This window comes from Somniosus microcephalus, chromosome 19, assembly GCF_052327205.1.
Source record: "Somniosus microcephalus isolate GS21.2 chromosome 19, FLI_Smic_1.0, whole genome shotgun sequence".
In the NCBI taxonomy this organism is placed as follows: Eukaryota; Metazoa; Chordata; class Chondrichthyes; order Squaliformes; family Somniosidae; genus Somniosus; species Somniosus microcephalus.
In genome coordinates this window covers 39407323-39424308 of record NC_141005.1, presented here as the reverse complement: position 1 = coordinate 39424308, position 16986 = coordinate 39407323, and the positions used below count along the sequence as shown (strand labels likewise).

Here is a 16986-nt window from a genome sequence, read left to right as displayed (position 1 = left end):
GGGAAGAGAGAGGAAAAAATGGTCAGACTTTCTGCTCCCAAACAATATCCAGCAACCTCTGCTGGAAGTGCACATGTGGGCTTCAGTGAGGACAGTATCAGGCTCAAACATCATGGTTGCCACAGTCAAATAGCCCGCTTACATTGTCAAAACATAAATAAACTATTTGGGCACAAGTGGCATCAAGGAATCAATGCTTTCAATGGGAGAGGTGCAAGGGGACCACACAAATAATCAGAGATGGACAGGAATACATTGTGTAAACTAAATTATATGGGATGAGAGTTTAGAAGATATGCTGAAAGCAACCTACATAGAACTTCATGCAAAAAGGCTATCTGTGTTGTGATTTTAGTTGAAATGTTTGTGAACTTTTAGTCAGTAGTTTTCTATTGGCATCCCCGTACAACTTTCCACTCTGCCCAAGGGTCTGGGGATCCTAGTTTGAAAACTAATGACCTAGGCTCGTGAAAAGAATGGCCTTGTAGGTGAAATATCAGCGAGCTGCTTGTGCTCGTGGAATTGTATTCCCAACTTAAGTCACAGTCTTCAGGAGAAGAGATAATGGGGAAGCAAACCGAGGAGAAAGAAGCTGTGGAACCTCAGGAATAGAAACTATTTACAGGAAACTTTCGTTTAAACGGAGGTTAAATATCCGGAATGCTCTATCCACCGGCAAATTTCAGGAGTCGGTTCAGATAACTTTTTTTTAAACTTTTAGTTGCTTTTTTTTTACTTTTAGTTGCTTTTTTTCTCCATTTGTGGCTCTGCGAGCGTCTAGCTGAAGCTGTTGCTTAGCTACAGAGACGCTTGCAAGCTGCGCCGACTGTTTTGAAGCTGTTGCTAAGCAACAGGGTTTGTTGCTTCAGACGGAGCTCTGAGCTCCGTATGTTTTAACATTAGCGCTCGTTTCTCCAGCAGTGTTGATCGACCGGCACCAGCTCGGTCCCATCAGTGCCGGATACCAGAAAGTTTCCTGTACTCTACTGGATGGTATTGGCAGACGTATACTTAGGAAGCGCCTGATATAAGCCATATCATCTGACAGGGGTAATACCAGGCACTGCTCGACAAAAAAAGTGAATAGTCAACTTAAGCATTTTTGTACAGCAATAGCAGAGGCAGGAGAGCAAGTCTTCTTGATTGAAATAGTGTATGCATTTATGGTACATGCAATTGTGCTGGGAAGTGGAGCTGGGGAGACGAGGAATCAACTTTGAAAATAATTTGATAACCTGTATTGTTCTTATGTGCTTATTTTAAAGTAGTCATAAGCAAAGAGTGGCAACAGAGCCCTCCCTCCGCCAGGATGTGACACCAAGAAGCTGTGGATATCCATTTCTCTCTTACGGATTCTCTACATACATGCACTAGAGATTATTATATGTACATGTTGATGAACAAAAATTAAAAATCAGATTGTTTCTAGTACTGTTTCCCAAAAATACTACTACATTTACTAACTAATAACTGCTAGTTCTTTATTCTGATGTTGGGTTTAGGAGTCCGCAAAATAGCAAAAGCAATTGAGGAGCGCCATCAATCATTAAAAAATATATATTTTTGGGGGACTCTAAAAAAAAAAAGTCAAACCTGTAAGGATCACAATTTTCAAACGGTCAAATTAATCTGTTCTTGGTTATGTCCAACATTGAAAAACTTGCTCAGACACGAGAACATTTCATAGCGATCATCCTGGTTGGCAATAAAAAGAAATTTGACTTCCAATTCCCAGTCAGGTAAGCAGTCAGCAAGAAACTGACTTGATGGGGCACCTGACTTGACTTTGTATTCAAGGAGGTTGGAGAAGAAGGGAGATGGAGTACCCTTGATAAGATACCAACATTAGGTGATGACATGAACTAATACTGGAAACATCGGAATCACAGTGTACTTCATAAAAAACTACAAAACATAAACATTTGGGTGAGAAAAAAAACAAGAGGTAAAGACATTTTACTTACACTGCATGTACCATGCCCTCCAGATAGCGTTGTTCAGTCGAATCTTGTCTCTCCATAGGAGTTTTAATCCTTTAAAATTTTTCCATTTAGGGGAAACCAATTTTCCGCTAGAAACAAATGTATTGAGTATCAATATATTACTGTTTCAACAGATTAAATAACTCAAGGGGTTAGTAATATTTGAAGTGCATAAACTACAATAATTCTTGTGTAAAACAGCAAGTTATCTGACTACAAACTAGAGTGTTTGCTTGGAGATGCAGGTGTTAATTTGGGCTCAGAGACTTGCCGACCATTGATATTTTTAAAGAGTTAGGATCCACCAAGCAACACAAAAATCAAAGGATCTGTTCAAAAGCAACAAAAAGGAATGCAGATGGACATGAAAGGCAGCACATATGATATAAAGTTTGCTCACGGAAAGGAAGTGTGGAGGGCACACTTGACAGGGAGGGCTGGAGTAGGAACGACTAAATACGAAGGAGAGTCAGAAGTGTGAAAGAGAGTACAGCATTGAAGACATACATGAAGGCCAGGTTAATAACAACAATTTGTATTTATATAGTGCCGTTAACATAGCAAAACGTCCCAATGTGCTTCACAGGAGTATTGTTTGACAAAAAATGACAATGAGTCATATAAAGAGAAATTAGGGCAGATGACCAAAAGCTTGGTCAAAGAGGTAGGTTTTAAGAAGCGTCTTAAAGGAAGAAAGAGGTGTAGTGAGGCGGAGAGGTTTAGGCCAGGAATTCCAGAGCTTGGGGCCTAGACAACAGAAGGCATGGCCACCAATGGTTGAGCGAGTATAATCAGGGATGCTCAAGAGGGCAGAATTAGAGGCGTGCAGATATCCTGGGGGGGGGGGGGGGGGGGGTTGTGGGGCTGGAGGAGTCATAACGGCACAGAAGGAGGCCATTCGGCCCAGCGAGTCGATGTCGGCTCGCTGTAGAGCGATCCAGTCAGTCCCATTCCCCTGCTCTATCCCCGTAGCCCTGCAAGTTTATTTCCCCTCAAGTGCCTATCCAGTCTCCCCTTGAAAACATTGAGTGTCTCCGTTTCCACCACTTCCGTCGGCAGCGAGTTCCAGGTCATCGTTGCGCAAAAAAGTTTTTCCTCACATCCCCCTTGTATCTCTTGCCCAAAACCTTAAATCTGTGTCCCTTAGTCCTTGTACCATCAACTAGTGGGAACAGCCTTTCCCCGTCTAGCCTATCCAAACCAGTCATAATCTTGTACACCTCTATCAAATCACCCCTCAACCTCCTTTGCGCTAATGAAAACAAATCCAGCTTCTCCAACCTGTCCTTGTAGCTAAGATCTCCTCATCCCTGGAACCATTCTGGTAAATCTCCTCTGCACCCTCTCAAGGGCCTTCACATCCTTCCTAAAGTGTGGTGACCAGAACTGGACGCAATACTCCAGTTGTGGCCTAACCAGCGCTTTATAAAAGGTTCAGCATAACTTCTCTACTTTTGTACACAATACCTCTATTTATGAAGCCCAAAATTCCATTTGCTTTGCTAACCACTCTCTCAATATGTCCCGCCTCCTTCAGGGAGCTATGCACATTAACTCCCAGGTCCCTCTGTCCCTGCACACTCTTTACAACTGTGTCATTAAGTGTAATTGCCTCTCCCTGTTCCTTCTGCCAAAATGTATCACCTCACACTTCTCTATTAAATTCCATCTGCCACTTGTCTGCCCATGCTGCTAGCCTTTATATGTCCTGTTGCAGTCGATTGGTATCATCATCACTGTTTGCCATACCCCCAAATTTGGTGTCATCGGCAAATTTAGAAATTCTACTCTATTCCAATATCCAGGTCATTTATATACATCACAAAAAGCACTGACCCTTGGGGAACACCACCGTCTACCATCCTCCAGTCTGAAAAACAGCCATTTACCACAACTCGCTGTTTTCTGTCCTTAAGCCAGTTCCTTATCCAAGCTGCCACTGACCCACCTATTCCATGAGCCTCAATTCTGTTAACCAGCCTTCTATGTGGTACTTTGTCAAACGCCTTCCGAAAATCCATGTAGACAACATCCATTGCATTCCCTTCATCGATCCTCCCCGTTACTTCATCAAAAAATTCAATTAGAATAGTCAAACATGATCTGCCTTTTACAAATCCGTGTTGGCTCTCCTTAATTAAGTTTAAACCTCTCCAAGTGCCCGTTAATTTTTTCCTTGATTATTGTTTCTAAAACTTTACCCACCACTGATGTTAAACTGACCAACCTGTAGTTACTAGGATTGTCCTTACACCCTTTCTTGAACAATGGTGTCACATTTGCTACTTTCCAATATTCAGGCACCTCCCCCTCATTTAGGGAAGATTGGAAAATGATGGCAAGCCCTTCCACTATCTCCTCCCTCAATTCCCTTAGCAACCTGGGATGCAAGCCAACTGGACCAGGAGACTTGTACACTCCAAGCATACCCAGCCTTTCTGGTACATCCTGTTTATCAATTTTCACCCCTTCCATTGCTTCTACCTTTTCCACTTCTGCCGATATTTTGTCAGTATCCACCTCCTTAGTAAACACCGATACAAAGTACAGTACTCATTGAGTATTCTAGCCTTGCCCTGTGCCTCCAAGCATATATCACCTTCTTCATCTCTAATAGGCCCCACCCCGCCTCTTACTACATGCTTACTGTTTATATGCCGGTAGAAGATTTTTGTGTTCCCTTTTATGTTAACCGCCATTCTACTCTCATATTCTCTCTTTGCCAATCTTATTTTCATCTTCACTTCCCCTCTCAACTTACTGTATTTAGTTTGGTTCCCCCTTGAAGAATTCACCTGACATGCATCATACACCCTCTTTTTTTGTTTTATCATCCAAATTACAGATTACAGAGATAGGGAGGGGCGAGGCCATGGAGGGATTTGAAAACAAGGATGAGAATTTTGAAATTGAAGTGTTGCTTAACCGGGAGCCAGTGTAGGTCAGCGAGCACAGGGGTGATGGGTGAACGGGACTTGGTGCGAGTTAGGACACGGGCAGCCGAGTTTTGGAGGATCTCAAGTTTACGTAGGGTAGAATGTGGGAGGCCAGCCAGGAGTGCGTTGGAATAGTCAAATCTAGAGGTAACAAAGGCATGGATGAGGGTTTCAGCAGCGGATGAGCTGAGGCAAGGGCACAGATGAGCGATGTTATGGAGGTGGAAATAAGCGGTCTTAGTTAGGCCGCGGTTATGTAGTCAGAAGCTCATTTCCGGGTCAAATATGACACCAAGCTTGCAGCAGTGTGGTTCAGCCTCAGACAGACATTAGGGAGAGGAATAGAGTCAGTGGCTAGGGAACAGTTTGTGGTAGGGACTGAAAATAATGGTTTCGGTCTTCCCAATATTTAATTGTAGAAAATTTTTGCTCATCCAGAACTGGATGTCGGACAAGCAGGCTGGCAATTTAGAGACTGTGTAGGGGTCGGGTGAAGTGGTGATGAGGTAGAGCTGGGTGTCGTGAGCGTACATGTGGAAACTGACGCTGTGTTTTCCGATGATGTCGCTGAGGGGCAGCATGTAGATGAGAAATAGGAGGGGCCAAGGATAGATCCTTGGGGGACACCAGAGGTAACAATGTGGGAGCGGGAAGAGAAGTCGTTGCAGGTGATTCTCTGGCTACGATTAGATAGAGAAGAATGGAACCAGGCAAGTGCAGTCCCACTCAGCTGGATGACAGTGGAGAGGCGTTGAAGAAGGATGGAGTGGTCAACCGTGTCAAAGGCTGCAGACAAGTCAAGAAGGACGAGGAGGGATAGTTTACCTATGTCACATTCACAAAGGATGTCCTTTGTGACTTTGATGAGAGCCGTTTCGGTACTGTGGCAAGGGCGGAAACCTGATTAGAGGGATTCAAACATGGAATTGTGGGAAAGATGGGCATGGATTTGGGAGGTGACAACACGTTCAAGGACTTGAGAGGAAAGGGAAGTTGGAGGTGGGGCGGTAGTTTGCAAGGACGGAGGGGGTCAGTGGTTGGTTTTTTGAGAGGGGTGATGATGGCAGATCTGAGGGAGAGGGGGACAGTACCCGAGGAGAGAGAACCATTAACAATGTCAGCTAACATGGGAGCCAGAAAAGGAAGTTGGGTGATCAGCAGTTTGGTGGGAATAGGGTCAAGGGAAGCAGGATGTGGGTCTCATGGACAAGGTGAGCACGGAGAAGGCGCTAACTGCGCAAAACAACTAGTGCCCGGGTGCAGCACCGCTAACGCCTCCCACGAAATTCAGCGTGAGGTTAGCGGCGACGGTAGCCCCCCGTGGCGCTGCACCTCCAGCGAAAATGGCATCACCATGCACAGCGCCCTGCTCGCACCCCGGCCGCAAACTTCGGTTGTGCCCCCTGACTTACCGCCAGACGCCATGTCTGACAGGGTCAGGGGGGCCTATGTACAGTGATAATTAAAGGGGAGGTGCCGGGCGGCCATTGTTTTGCTGCCCCCTCTGCCGTCCCCTGCCCACTCTGCTATCTCCCCACGGGGTGCCAGCCACGATCAATCAGCCCAGCACTCTTTTGCCAGCACCCCGATCCCTAGTGGCCCAGCTGGGCCCCGGGTCATGCTGCGCTAGGCCCCTCCCCTTTAATAAGTGGAGGAAGGCCTGCAGTACCGCAGCGCGACGTGCCGGCGATATTCCCTGGGAGCGCCCCAAGAGGCAGGGGGAGCGCTTCCAGTAGTGCCCCGCCTCCTCCTTGGGGCGCTACCACTCAATTTCGGCCGCGGAGGTGCTAATTTTTTTGGGGCGCTGCGGCGAAGTTAGTGCCCCAAAGGGGGTGCGACCAAATTTTTGCTCCTTGGGATTTCGTAAGTACAGGTGTAAGACAGTTGGGGGGGGTGGGGGGAAAGAGTTTTTTTCCAGGGGTGGACACTGAAGGAAGTAGGGTTGGGGGGGGGGGGGGGGCGGATGGATGTGGGTGGAGAGCGATACGAGGAAATGGTCAGAGATGGCCTTATCTGTGATAGACACAATAGGAGTAACGAGGCCATGAGAGATGGCAAGGTCGAGTGGGTGGCCGTGAATATAGGATGGGGAGTTTACATGTAGGCAGAGATTAAGGGAGGATAGGAGGCTAGTGAACTCCGAGGAGAGAGTATAATGAATTGAGATTCAATAACAGCCATGTTGGAGGGGAGTAGAATATTGAAAGTGCGCATGAGGTGACTTCAGGGAGACACAACGGCCAGGTATATTGAGGGTACATGTGGGGGTGTGGGGCAGGTCGGAGGGGATCTGGTATGGAATGTGTATGTGCATGAGGTCACGAGGCTGAAGGGAGCGTTGGCATGAAGGTAATGCAATGTTCCGCTTTATTTTCCATCACAATACATCAGAGATGCAAGATTCAGCACGCTGTCTCTTAGGCTTTTATTTAAATAAGCATTAGCTGTATACCAGGGGAAAAGAAAATCACACTTAAAAACCAATAAACATTTTGAGTGATACTCTTAATTCATCCCTCAAATTTCTATCATAGTCACCACCAGTACACCAAACTGATTTCATCGTCTCAGCAGACACAAAAATAATTTGGAAGTATGAAATCTGTATTTTAACCTGCACTGCCAGCTGTTTCCACAGTTTAATTGAACGCAACCCGAAGAACTTTGCATGTCTGCAAATACTCTTTCACTAAATCCTAGTGACAATACTGCTCTGAGATGACTGGAGTGTCCAGGGAACTGCAGCTTGCTGCTGTTTCATTAGATCAATACAAATGGCTCCCAGCAATGGGGCTGGTGTGTGCGACCCAACACTCACACTTTTGGTGTGATATTCTGAATACAGTTTTACATTGAAGGCGTGCCCCATCATAATCCTGCAGTCTTGCTCGCACTCCAATACAAGAAACCCAATCTCCTGAGACCCAGAAGCGCTAAGGGCCCAATTTAGCATGACATGTGGAAGCTTCAGGATGACTAAGTGATAGCAATATTGGAGATGGATTCAATCTAGTCAGAAGTGGAATTTAAGGAATTAATGGAAAATACGCTAATGGGATTGTAAATTGATTTAGCAGTGAGAAGCAGACGGTGATGAAAAATAGAAAAGGCTGTGTTTGTGGGGGCAGTAACTGGTGCAGTTCAATGGAGGTCTATTTGAGCCATTGCTATTCATACAACTCAAATGATTTGCAAGACAATATTTATTGGAATATTAAATTTGCTGATGAAACCAAGCTGTGTGATCAGGTGATAAACGTGCAGAGTGATTAGAACCACTTAAGCAGATGGACTAGAACATTACCAGTGATGCCAAGTCCCAATGATGCCAAGTTATAGTTACGAAGATAGACATTTTTCCACGATAGCTCAAAGTTGTCCAATCCATTAGCCAGATTGTGTACTTTAACATTTTTGTGCATTTGTTGGTTAAAAAAAGCAAGACGAAAAGCAGAGTCTGCAAATGTTTTTTGATTGTTGTGCATGTTTTACTTCCTCAGTTACTGCTTATTGGTTATCTGCTAAAATGGTGTATAACACGGGTGAAAACCCTAGCAACATTGTATGGAGAGCAGAACAGTCATCATGATCACCAATTGGAAACACCACTCCAGGCCAGCAGAAGGAAGCAAAGCCCAACAAACAAAGTTATTAAGGGCATGGTTAGAAAAATGCCCTAATATGGAGGGTGCTTAGATTGTGGAATTCACTGCTACAAACCATTGTTGAAGCAAAACCCACAAGTTCTTTTAAAAGGGAATTAGATAGTTGCTCCAAAGAGGAACATGGATACGGGCAGTCTGGAGGAGGGCAGGATTAGACTAACTGGCTGGTGTGGGAAACAACGCCAATGCATGCTTTAAGGGCCCAGCAGCCTGTTTTTGTGCTGTAACATTCTGAGTGTCTGATAGACACAAGATCAAGCAGTGCTGCCTGGTTGAACATGCCAGATACTAATTAAGGAAACAACACTCGATTTATTCTAGAAAACTCCCATTTCAAGCACAAACTTTTGCCTCATCACCAAATACCTTAGAATAGTTAAATGATGGGGTACGGTAGTGCAGTGGTTATGTTACTGGACTAGTAATCCAGAAAACCCACTAATCCCCCAATTCCTCTCCCTTTTATTTTCCTCTGACCCTATCTCTCCAAATATCATTCCTTAACAGGTTTTGACCTGCCCTCTGACCGTCACCCTTTTGATCTTGAACAATTTGTCCTCAGCAATGGCCTTAATTGCAACTTCCTATGTTTTTTATTCGTTCCTGGGATGTGGGCGTCGCTGGCAAGACCAGCATTTATTGCCCTTGAGAAGGTGATAGTGAGACGTCGTCTTGAACCGCTGAAGTCCGTGTGGTGAAGGTACTCCCACAGTGCTGTTAGGAAGGGAGTTCCTTGATTTTGACCCAGTGACCATGAAGGAACAGCAAAATATTTCCAAGTTAGGGTGGTGTGTGGCTTGGAGAGGAACTTGGAGGTGGTGGTGTTCTCATGCACCTGCTGCCTATGTCCTTCTAGGTGGTAGAGGTCGCAGGTTTGGGAGTTGAAGTAGCCTTGGCGAGTTGCTTCAGTGCATCTTGTAGATAGTACACACTGCAGCCACGGTGCGCCGGTGGTGGAGGGAGTGAATGTTTAAGGTGGTGGATGTGGTGCCAATAAGCAGGTTGCTTTGTCCTGGATGGTGTCAAACTTCTTGAGTGTTATTGGTGCTGCACTCATCCAGGCAAGTGGAGAGTATTCCAGCACACTCCTTACTTGTGCCTTGTAGGTGGTGGAAAGGCTTTGGGGAGTCAGGAGGTGAGTTGCTCACTGCAGAATACCCAGCCTCTTGAGCTGCTCTTGTAGCCACAGTATTTATGTGGCTGATCCAGTTAAATTTCTGGTCAATGGTAACCCCCCCGGATGTTGATGGTGGGGGATTCGGTGATGGTAATGCCATTAAATGTCAAGGAGCGATGGTTAGACTCTCTCTTGTTGGAGATAGTATGTACCCACCGCAACAATTCCAAACACAACAAAATGTTGAGCTCTCCTTCCACTGCCTCCTTAGCTCTTTGGCCAGGAGGTTTCCCCTCCCCTGTGAATCTGACACCCTTCTCCTATTTCCAACCTTCTTGATCCCTCTGAAATCTTCTCTCTGGCCTCTTGCCTTCTCAGTTTTTACACCAAGAACTGCCACCGTGACACTGGCCATCCAAGTTTCTCTACTCACGTTACCCATTCAACCTATCTCTCTGAACTTGCAACTCTGTTTATCTTGATGTCAAACCTATTGACAAAAGGATTATTATCATATGACTGAAGGACCGCTGCCTGTTTTAAGCTGAGCGCGCACTAGCTGGCAGCTCCTCCCATCTTGCTTGTGGACTATGGTTATACTACCGAACACCAACTCGTCAATATTTTTGTTTTCATTTATTCTTGGCGGATGGACAACGCTAGCAAGGCAGCATTTATTGCCCATCTCTAATTGCCCCACTTTGTAACCTTGTACACATGGGCAATTTGCCATTTTTCTGCAGAGTTTAGATTTTAATGGTAACAGAATTATATTTTAGTTTACAATGTTCTCGTTTTGTGAACGCTTTCCATTTCAGAGACTCGGTTTGAGTGACTTGCCGACTTACATTGGCCCCCGGTTAAGGAGCTCGATTTTAAAATTCTTATCCTTGTTTTCAAATACCTCCATGGCCTCGCCCCTCCCTATCTCTAATCTCAAGCCCTACAACCCACCAAGATCTCTGTGCTCCGCCAATTCGGACCTCGTGAACGTCCCCGATTTTAATTGCTCCACCACTGGTGGCCGTGCCTTCAGCTGCCATGGCCTTAAGCTCGGGAATTCCTTCCGTAAACCTCTCCACCTCTATTTCCTCGTTTAAGACACTCTTTAAAACCTACCTCTTTGACCAAGCTTTTGGTCATCTTCCCTAATAGCTCCTGTGAAGCACCTCGGGGCATTTCACTACGTTAAAGACACAGTATAAATACAAGTTGTTGTTGCTGAATCCAATTGAATGGATTTCATCAGAGCAAAAAAATTCAATTGGCCTGACTTAATCTTAGATTTTTTTTCTGTTTCAGAAGCTAGCAATATCTGGGCATACTCTTTCTCAGCGGATAACAAGGTTATTAGTTCCACCACCAACCATGCTGGTTTTGTTTTAAATGACCCATCATAAATTAACTGGGTCATTCATGGCATGATCAAGAGAGTGGGAGCCAATAGAGAGAGAGGAAAAACAAGTAGAAGTTTTTTTTTTAATTGAAAAGTCATGAATAGAAGTTAGTCTATGCATGGAAAAAATGAAATTATAGGCCAGAAAAAGAATGGAGGGAAAGAAAAGGGTTTGCAGAATTCAAGTCTTTAACATCTGTCTTGAATTTTAAAACAAAATTTAGTTCTACAGAATTACTCCTGACACTTGAGTGGCTCTATTACTGTAATTCATATTTGTTTCAATTTCACAATCCACAAGCCCAAAACCTTGCACCGCTGGCTGTCCTCGGGGGACGGCCATTTAGCTGGTCCTGTCAGAAGCCCCAGGGCCAAAACACTTCCAATGTCAAATTGATGGCTGTACATGTACATTTGGAAAGTCAGTGGCAGAAACATTTACAATGAAGGACTTCCAAAAGAAAATTCTTCATCTCCACACTAGTTTAGCATCTGCTATTTAGAAATCAGTCAAAAATATCAAGTATAAACTAGAAAATGAGAAGTGTTGCCAAACAAACACTGTTTCTATATATTGCACAGAATAGAAGGTTATTCAATAACTCAACCAATTACTGTGAATTTACCTGCAACAGTGTTCCTTCCCACCACGGATACATTATTTAAGAGGTGTACAGAAAGCACATTTACAAGCAGCCAGCAAGTTTATTGAACACAGAGACACGCAACATTTAGCTAGGAGCAACATAATCTTTTCAGGTAACAAGAGTAAGCAACACCAAAATAGTTTGACATTTCATCACATCAAGCTGTGTTACAGCTATTGACTGCTTTACAGATGGTGTTTACTAAAAACAGCCAACATTGCTTCCCCTCTCAACTCAGAAATGGGTTGAGATTCAGTATGAACTGCATGTCTGGCAGTGCGAATACCAGTATCAGTTGTTTTGCACTCCCAATGGGAAGCGACAGGAAATTCTAAACTACATAGCTAGGCTCAATTTAGACTACACCAGCGCCGCCACATAAACAGATGACTTGCAGACCAAAACAGAAAAGAGAAATTAAATTGGCCAGTAAAAAGCCATAAATAAGATTAGTTTACACTGTACATGAAGTGGTTTATTATGAACATTTACATGCCTCTACAGTCAACTCTAGACATCAACAAAAACGTAACTTGAAACCTACTCGACTAGTGCCAGGCCACAGCAAGAGCGTTCCCTGTGGGTCCTATTTAAACTCAATTACCTCTCTTCTCTCTTGCATTCCATTATTTAAACTATTCAAATTCTCCATTCTTTACTTTACTGTCTCATCTTTACTTTTGTTTAATAAAGTCCTTTTTATAACTCAAATTTTTCATTCCAGTTTGCACATGTAACCTGGATAAAATCCCGCAAGAATGTCTTCATTTTTCCCATCACTTCTTTTTCCTCTCTTCGTTGTTTCTTTTTCATTGGTGTTTACTTTTCTACACTTCATTTTTTCCCAATTTCCTCTTGTTCAATCTTTTGTCATTCGTTTCTCCAACTCTATTTTGCTATTGTTTTTGTACCCCTTTCTACCCAGACTTCTATTTCTTTTGATACCCTCAAACATCGTGTATTTTGCGAGAATGTGGACAGTAGCAATACACAGTAGGAAGGAATGGAGAGATGTGCCAACATTACCTAATGTGAAAGACTTTACAGAGTCCCTTCAGAGTAGCAAGTACCAGCTCAATAGCAGCATTGAATAATGGAGGAAAAAGGTAGTGGTTAAAACTGGATACTGTTTTAGTCAGAAAGCATCTGGCCAAGGACTACTGGCTCACAAGAAAAAGGAAAAAATAGGTATGACTACGACCATGCTCACAACTGCAGCCACATCAAACCTACTTTGTCCTCTTCTTCTTCTCCTTTGGACTTAACTCAAAAGAAATTAAATCAACTCAGTCCTGAGAATGTTTCAGCTCTAAACATGGTTTTCACAATTTTAGTTCACGGGAGAGGGGAGGGGAAGAGTGAAGAGAGTGGATTTTGTTTTGCATCAAATGGTATTCACGGAAAATGCTCTGCCCCAAGCTTGCATGCTAGGACATGTGTGGGAAAATAAGAGAAGCTATGCTGCAGCCACTATTATCACAAACACGGCAGCTGCTTCTACTCTTATTACAGTGATGGCTGTAAGGATGAATTTTGTTTGTAAGAAAATTTAAGCTTTCCCATCTGCTAGTTGTTATTTCTTACTGGCTCAATCTGCATCAAACGTATAAAAACAGACATGTTTTCAAGCAGCTGAAGGTTTCGCTTGCCATGGCGGGAATATTTTCAATAGTTTCCAACAGCAAGTCTCAACAACCTGGTTTCTATCTGCCTGGAGCGGTTTGTGTGATTAAAAGTTTTTCAGCAGCAAACACACCCATGTTTCACACGATCCATGCTTGCCTACTGACCAATCTCTTAATCTCTCTCTGTATTCGCTGCTCACGATGCGGTCTGCTGTCTCCTCTACAATGGGGAAAACAAACGCAGATTGGGTGATCGCTTTGTGGAACACCTCCACTTATTCCTGTACTGTAGCCAAATTTGCTGATGATACAAAGATAGGTGGAAAGCAAGTTGTGAGGAGGACACAAAGGGCAGGATTTTCATTGAGCCGTGGAGGCAGGATTGGAGACGTGTGGGGGGTTAAAATCCCGAAATAGGGGGGCACGAACCCATCCCGCCCCCAACCTGCCTCCATGCCAGTTTCAAAGGACCCGCCTCCCCGAGGCAGGAAGGGGATTAGTGCCAATTAACTGCCTGTTAACAGGTAGTTAACAGGCAGTTTTTAGCCTAATCCCTATTTTCATAGCTGAAGTGTGGGATTCCCGACGGCTCCAAACTACGCCAAGTTAGCAAGGCGGGCCGTTGGGCTGATGGGGTCGAGATGTCCGGTGTTCAGGTGAGTGATGGGTGCATGAGTGCAGAGGTAAGTGTGTTTGGTGCGTTTAAAGAAGTTTTACATACCTTTACAGCCTTCCTTCCATCAGGTCTCGGGAGTCCCTCAGCTCAACGGCACAGAAAGCAGAATGGCCGCGATCTGTCAAAAATTGCAGCATTCAGCTTTCTGTTCCAGGGAGATCTCTAAATCATCCTGAGAGGAAGGAATTTAACTGGAGTACAGATTGTCAGTGTTTGACAGCTTCAAACAGCTGTGAAACACTGATATTTCATTTATCAAAAGGTCTTGACAGATGAAATGTCAATCTGTGACATCACCTGTTGCCGGGTGGCCCTTAATTGGCCTGCTGAGCAGGCTCAACAAGGTCGATCAAATCAAAATTGCGTGGGTTGGCTAGAACTTGATGGGGGCGGGACTACAACCCTGAAAGTTGTAGTCCCGCCTCCTCAATGAAAATCCAGCCCAAAGAGTCTGCAAAGGGATATAGAGAGGTTAAGTGAGTTGGCAAAAATTTGGCAGATGGAGTATAATGTGGGGAAATGTGAGGTTATCCAGTTTGGTAGGAAGAATTTAAAAAAAAAATTTTAAATGGAGCGAGACTACAGAATGCTGCGGTACAGAGTGATCTGGGGGTCCTCGTACGTGAAACACAAAGTTAGCATACAGGTACAGCAAGTAATTAGGAAGGCAAATGGAATGTTGGCCCTTATTGCAAGGGGGATGGAATATAAAAGTAGGGAAGTTTTGCTACAACTGTACCAGGGTGCTGGTGAGACTACATCTGGAGTACTGCGTACAGTTTTGGTCTCCTTATTTAAAAGGAGGGATATACTTGCATTGGAGGCAGTTAAGAGAAAGTTCACTAGGCTGATTCCTGAGATGAAGGGGTTGACTCATGAAGAAAGGTTGAGCAGGTTAGACTATACTCATTGGCGTTTAGAAGAATGAGAGGTGATCTTATTGAAACATGCAAGATTCTGAGGGGGCTTGACAGGGTAGATGCAGGGAGGATGTTTCCCCTCGTGGGGGAATCTAGAACTAGGGGGCATAGTTTCAGAATAAGGGGTCGCCCATTTAAAACTGAGATGAGGAGGAATTTCTTCTGAGGATCTTGAATCTTTGGAATTCTCTACCCCAGAGAGCTCTGGAGGTGGAGTCATTGAACATATTCAAGGCAAATATAGACAAATATTTGAGCTACAGGGGAGTCCAGGGATTTGGGGAGCGAGCGGGAAAGTGGAGTTGAGGCCAAGATCAGATCAGCCATGATCTTATTGAATGGCGGAGCAGGCTCAAGGGGCTGAACGGCCTACTCCTGCTCCTATTTCTTATGTTCCCCACTCCCACCTCTCTGTCTTCGGCCTCCTACACTGTTCCAATGAAGCTCAACGTAAGCTCGAGGAACACATCATCTTTCGATTAGGCACTTTACAGCCTTTTGGACTCAACATCGAGTTCAACAATTTCAGACCATAACCTCGGCCCCCATTTTGTAAGATGGCAGCTGTTGATTCTGCTATTCTCATTTACACCTCTTCTAGACCCATCTTTTGTTCCTTTACTTGTCCCATTACCACCTTCTTGTGCCTTGCACCATCATCCCTTGTCTTTTAATCACTCCTTGAACCCCATCATAGACCTTCCCTTTTGTTCTTTCCTCCCCTCTTTCCCTGCCTCTGTACGTCTTAAAACCTGTTCTATCTCTAACTTTTACCAGTTCTGACGAAAGGTCATCGACCTGGAACGTGAACTCGGTTTCTTTCTCTCTCCACAGATGCTGCCTGACCTGCTGAGTATTTCCAGCATTTTCTGGTTTTATTTCAGATTTCCAGAATCCGCAGCATTTTGTTTTTAGACCAATCTCTTGTTTCTCTGCATTCATCTCAAAGGGATACAAGCAAACTGCTTGCACAACATTAAATACTAAAGGGTTACTTCGAGTCCAACTCAGGAATTTGCTTTTAGCTTTAGCATCTTCAGCCGAAATTTGTATTTCAGTGTAGGGTTTTCAAATGTGTGTGTGGAAGTTCCCTTACAAATTATGACACACTCCATCCCAATTTCCAGAAAATAGTTTCAGTTACTCAAAAGGAAGAGTGTGCTATTCTTGCAGAAAACATTGGCTGAAACCTTCATGCATAGCTTTGTAACCTCCAGCCTTGAATACGCCAGTGTTTTCCTGGTCCACTTTCCATCATTCCCCCTCCGTAAGCTTCAGCTCACGTCTTTCTATTCCCTTTTCTCTCCTGTATTCGCCTAGTTTCCTTTTGAAAGCATCCAAGCTATTTGCCTCAACCAGTTCCTGTGGTAGCAAGTTCCACATTCTAACCACTCTCTGAGTAAAGAAATTTCTCCTACTTCCCTATTGTATTGATTAGTAACTATCTTGTATTTATGGCCCCTAGTTTTGGATTCTCCCACAAGTGGAAACATTCTCTCCACGTATACCTTGTACAATCCATTAAAAATCTCTCGGGTCTCCTCCAAGTCTTCTCTTTTCTAAAGAAAAAAGCTCAACCTGTTCAATCTTTCCCGATAGCTGTAGTCTCTCAGTTCTGGTACCATCCTTGTAAATCTTTTTTGCACGTTCTCCAGTGCTTCTATGTCCTTTTTATAGTATGGAGACCATAATTTTGCACAGTACTCCAAGTCTGGCCTGACCAGGGTCCTAAACTAGTTTAACATAACTTCACTTCTTTTAAATTCTGTATCCCTAGAAATAAATCCCAGTGCTTTGAGAGCATTTTTAAAAATCGCTTTGCTGACTGCGATGCTGCTTTTAATGATTTGTTCACCTGTATCACTAGGCTGGACTGTCAGGTGGGCAGAAAAGTGGCAAATAGAATTTAATCTGGAGAAGTGCGAGGTAATGCATTTGGGAGAGCTAACAAGGCAAGGGAATCTTCTCCTTCTTAGGCAGTCCCTCGGAACCGAGGATGCCGAATCTACAGTCTCCGTCACA

At 44.1% G+C, this 16986-nt stretch overlaps 1 protein-coding gene across 5 annotated transcripts in view; it reads right to left on the bottom strand.

The window, feature by feature from the left end:
- mlxip (MLX interacting protein) overlaps positions 1-16986 on the bottom strand; it is a 122067-nt gene that overhangs the window by 81468 nt on the left and 23613 nt on the right. For all 5 annotated transcript variants that reach the window (XR_015072321.1, XM_085961639.1, XM_085961640.1 and 2 more), the window contains exon 2: positions 1965-2071. Coding sequence is in view for 4 of the 5 variants with exons in the window: in XM_085961639.1 (XP_085817765.1) it covers positions 1965-2071 (107 nt within the window). In the remaining variant the exon portion in view is untranslated. The remainder of the gene's footprint in view (positions 1-1964; positions 2072-16986) is intronic.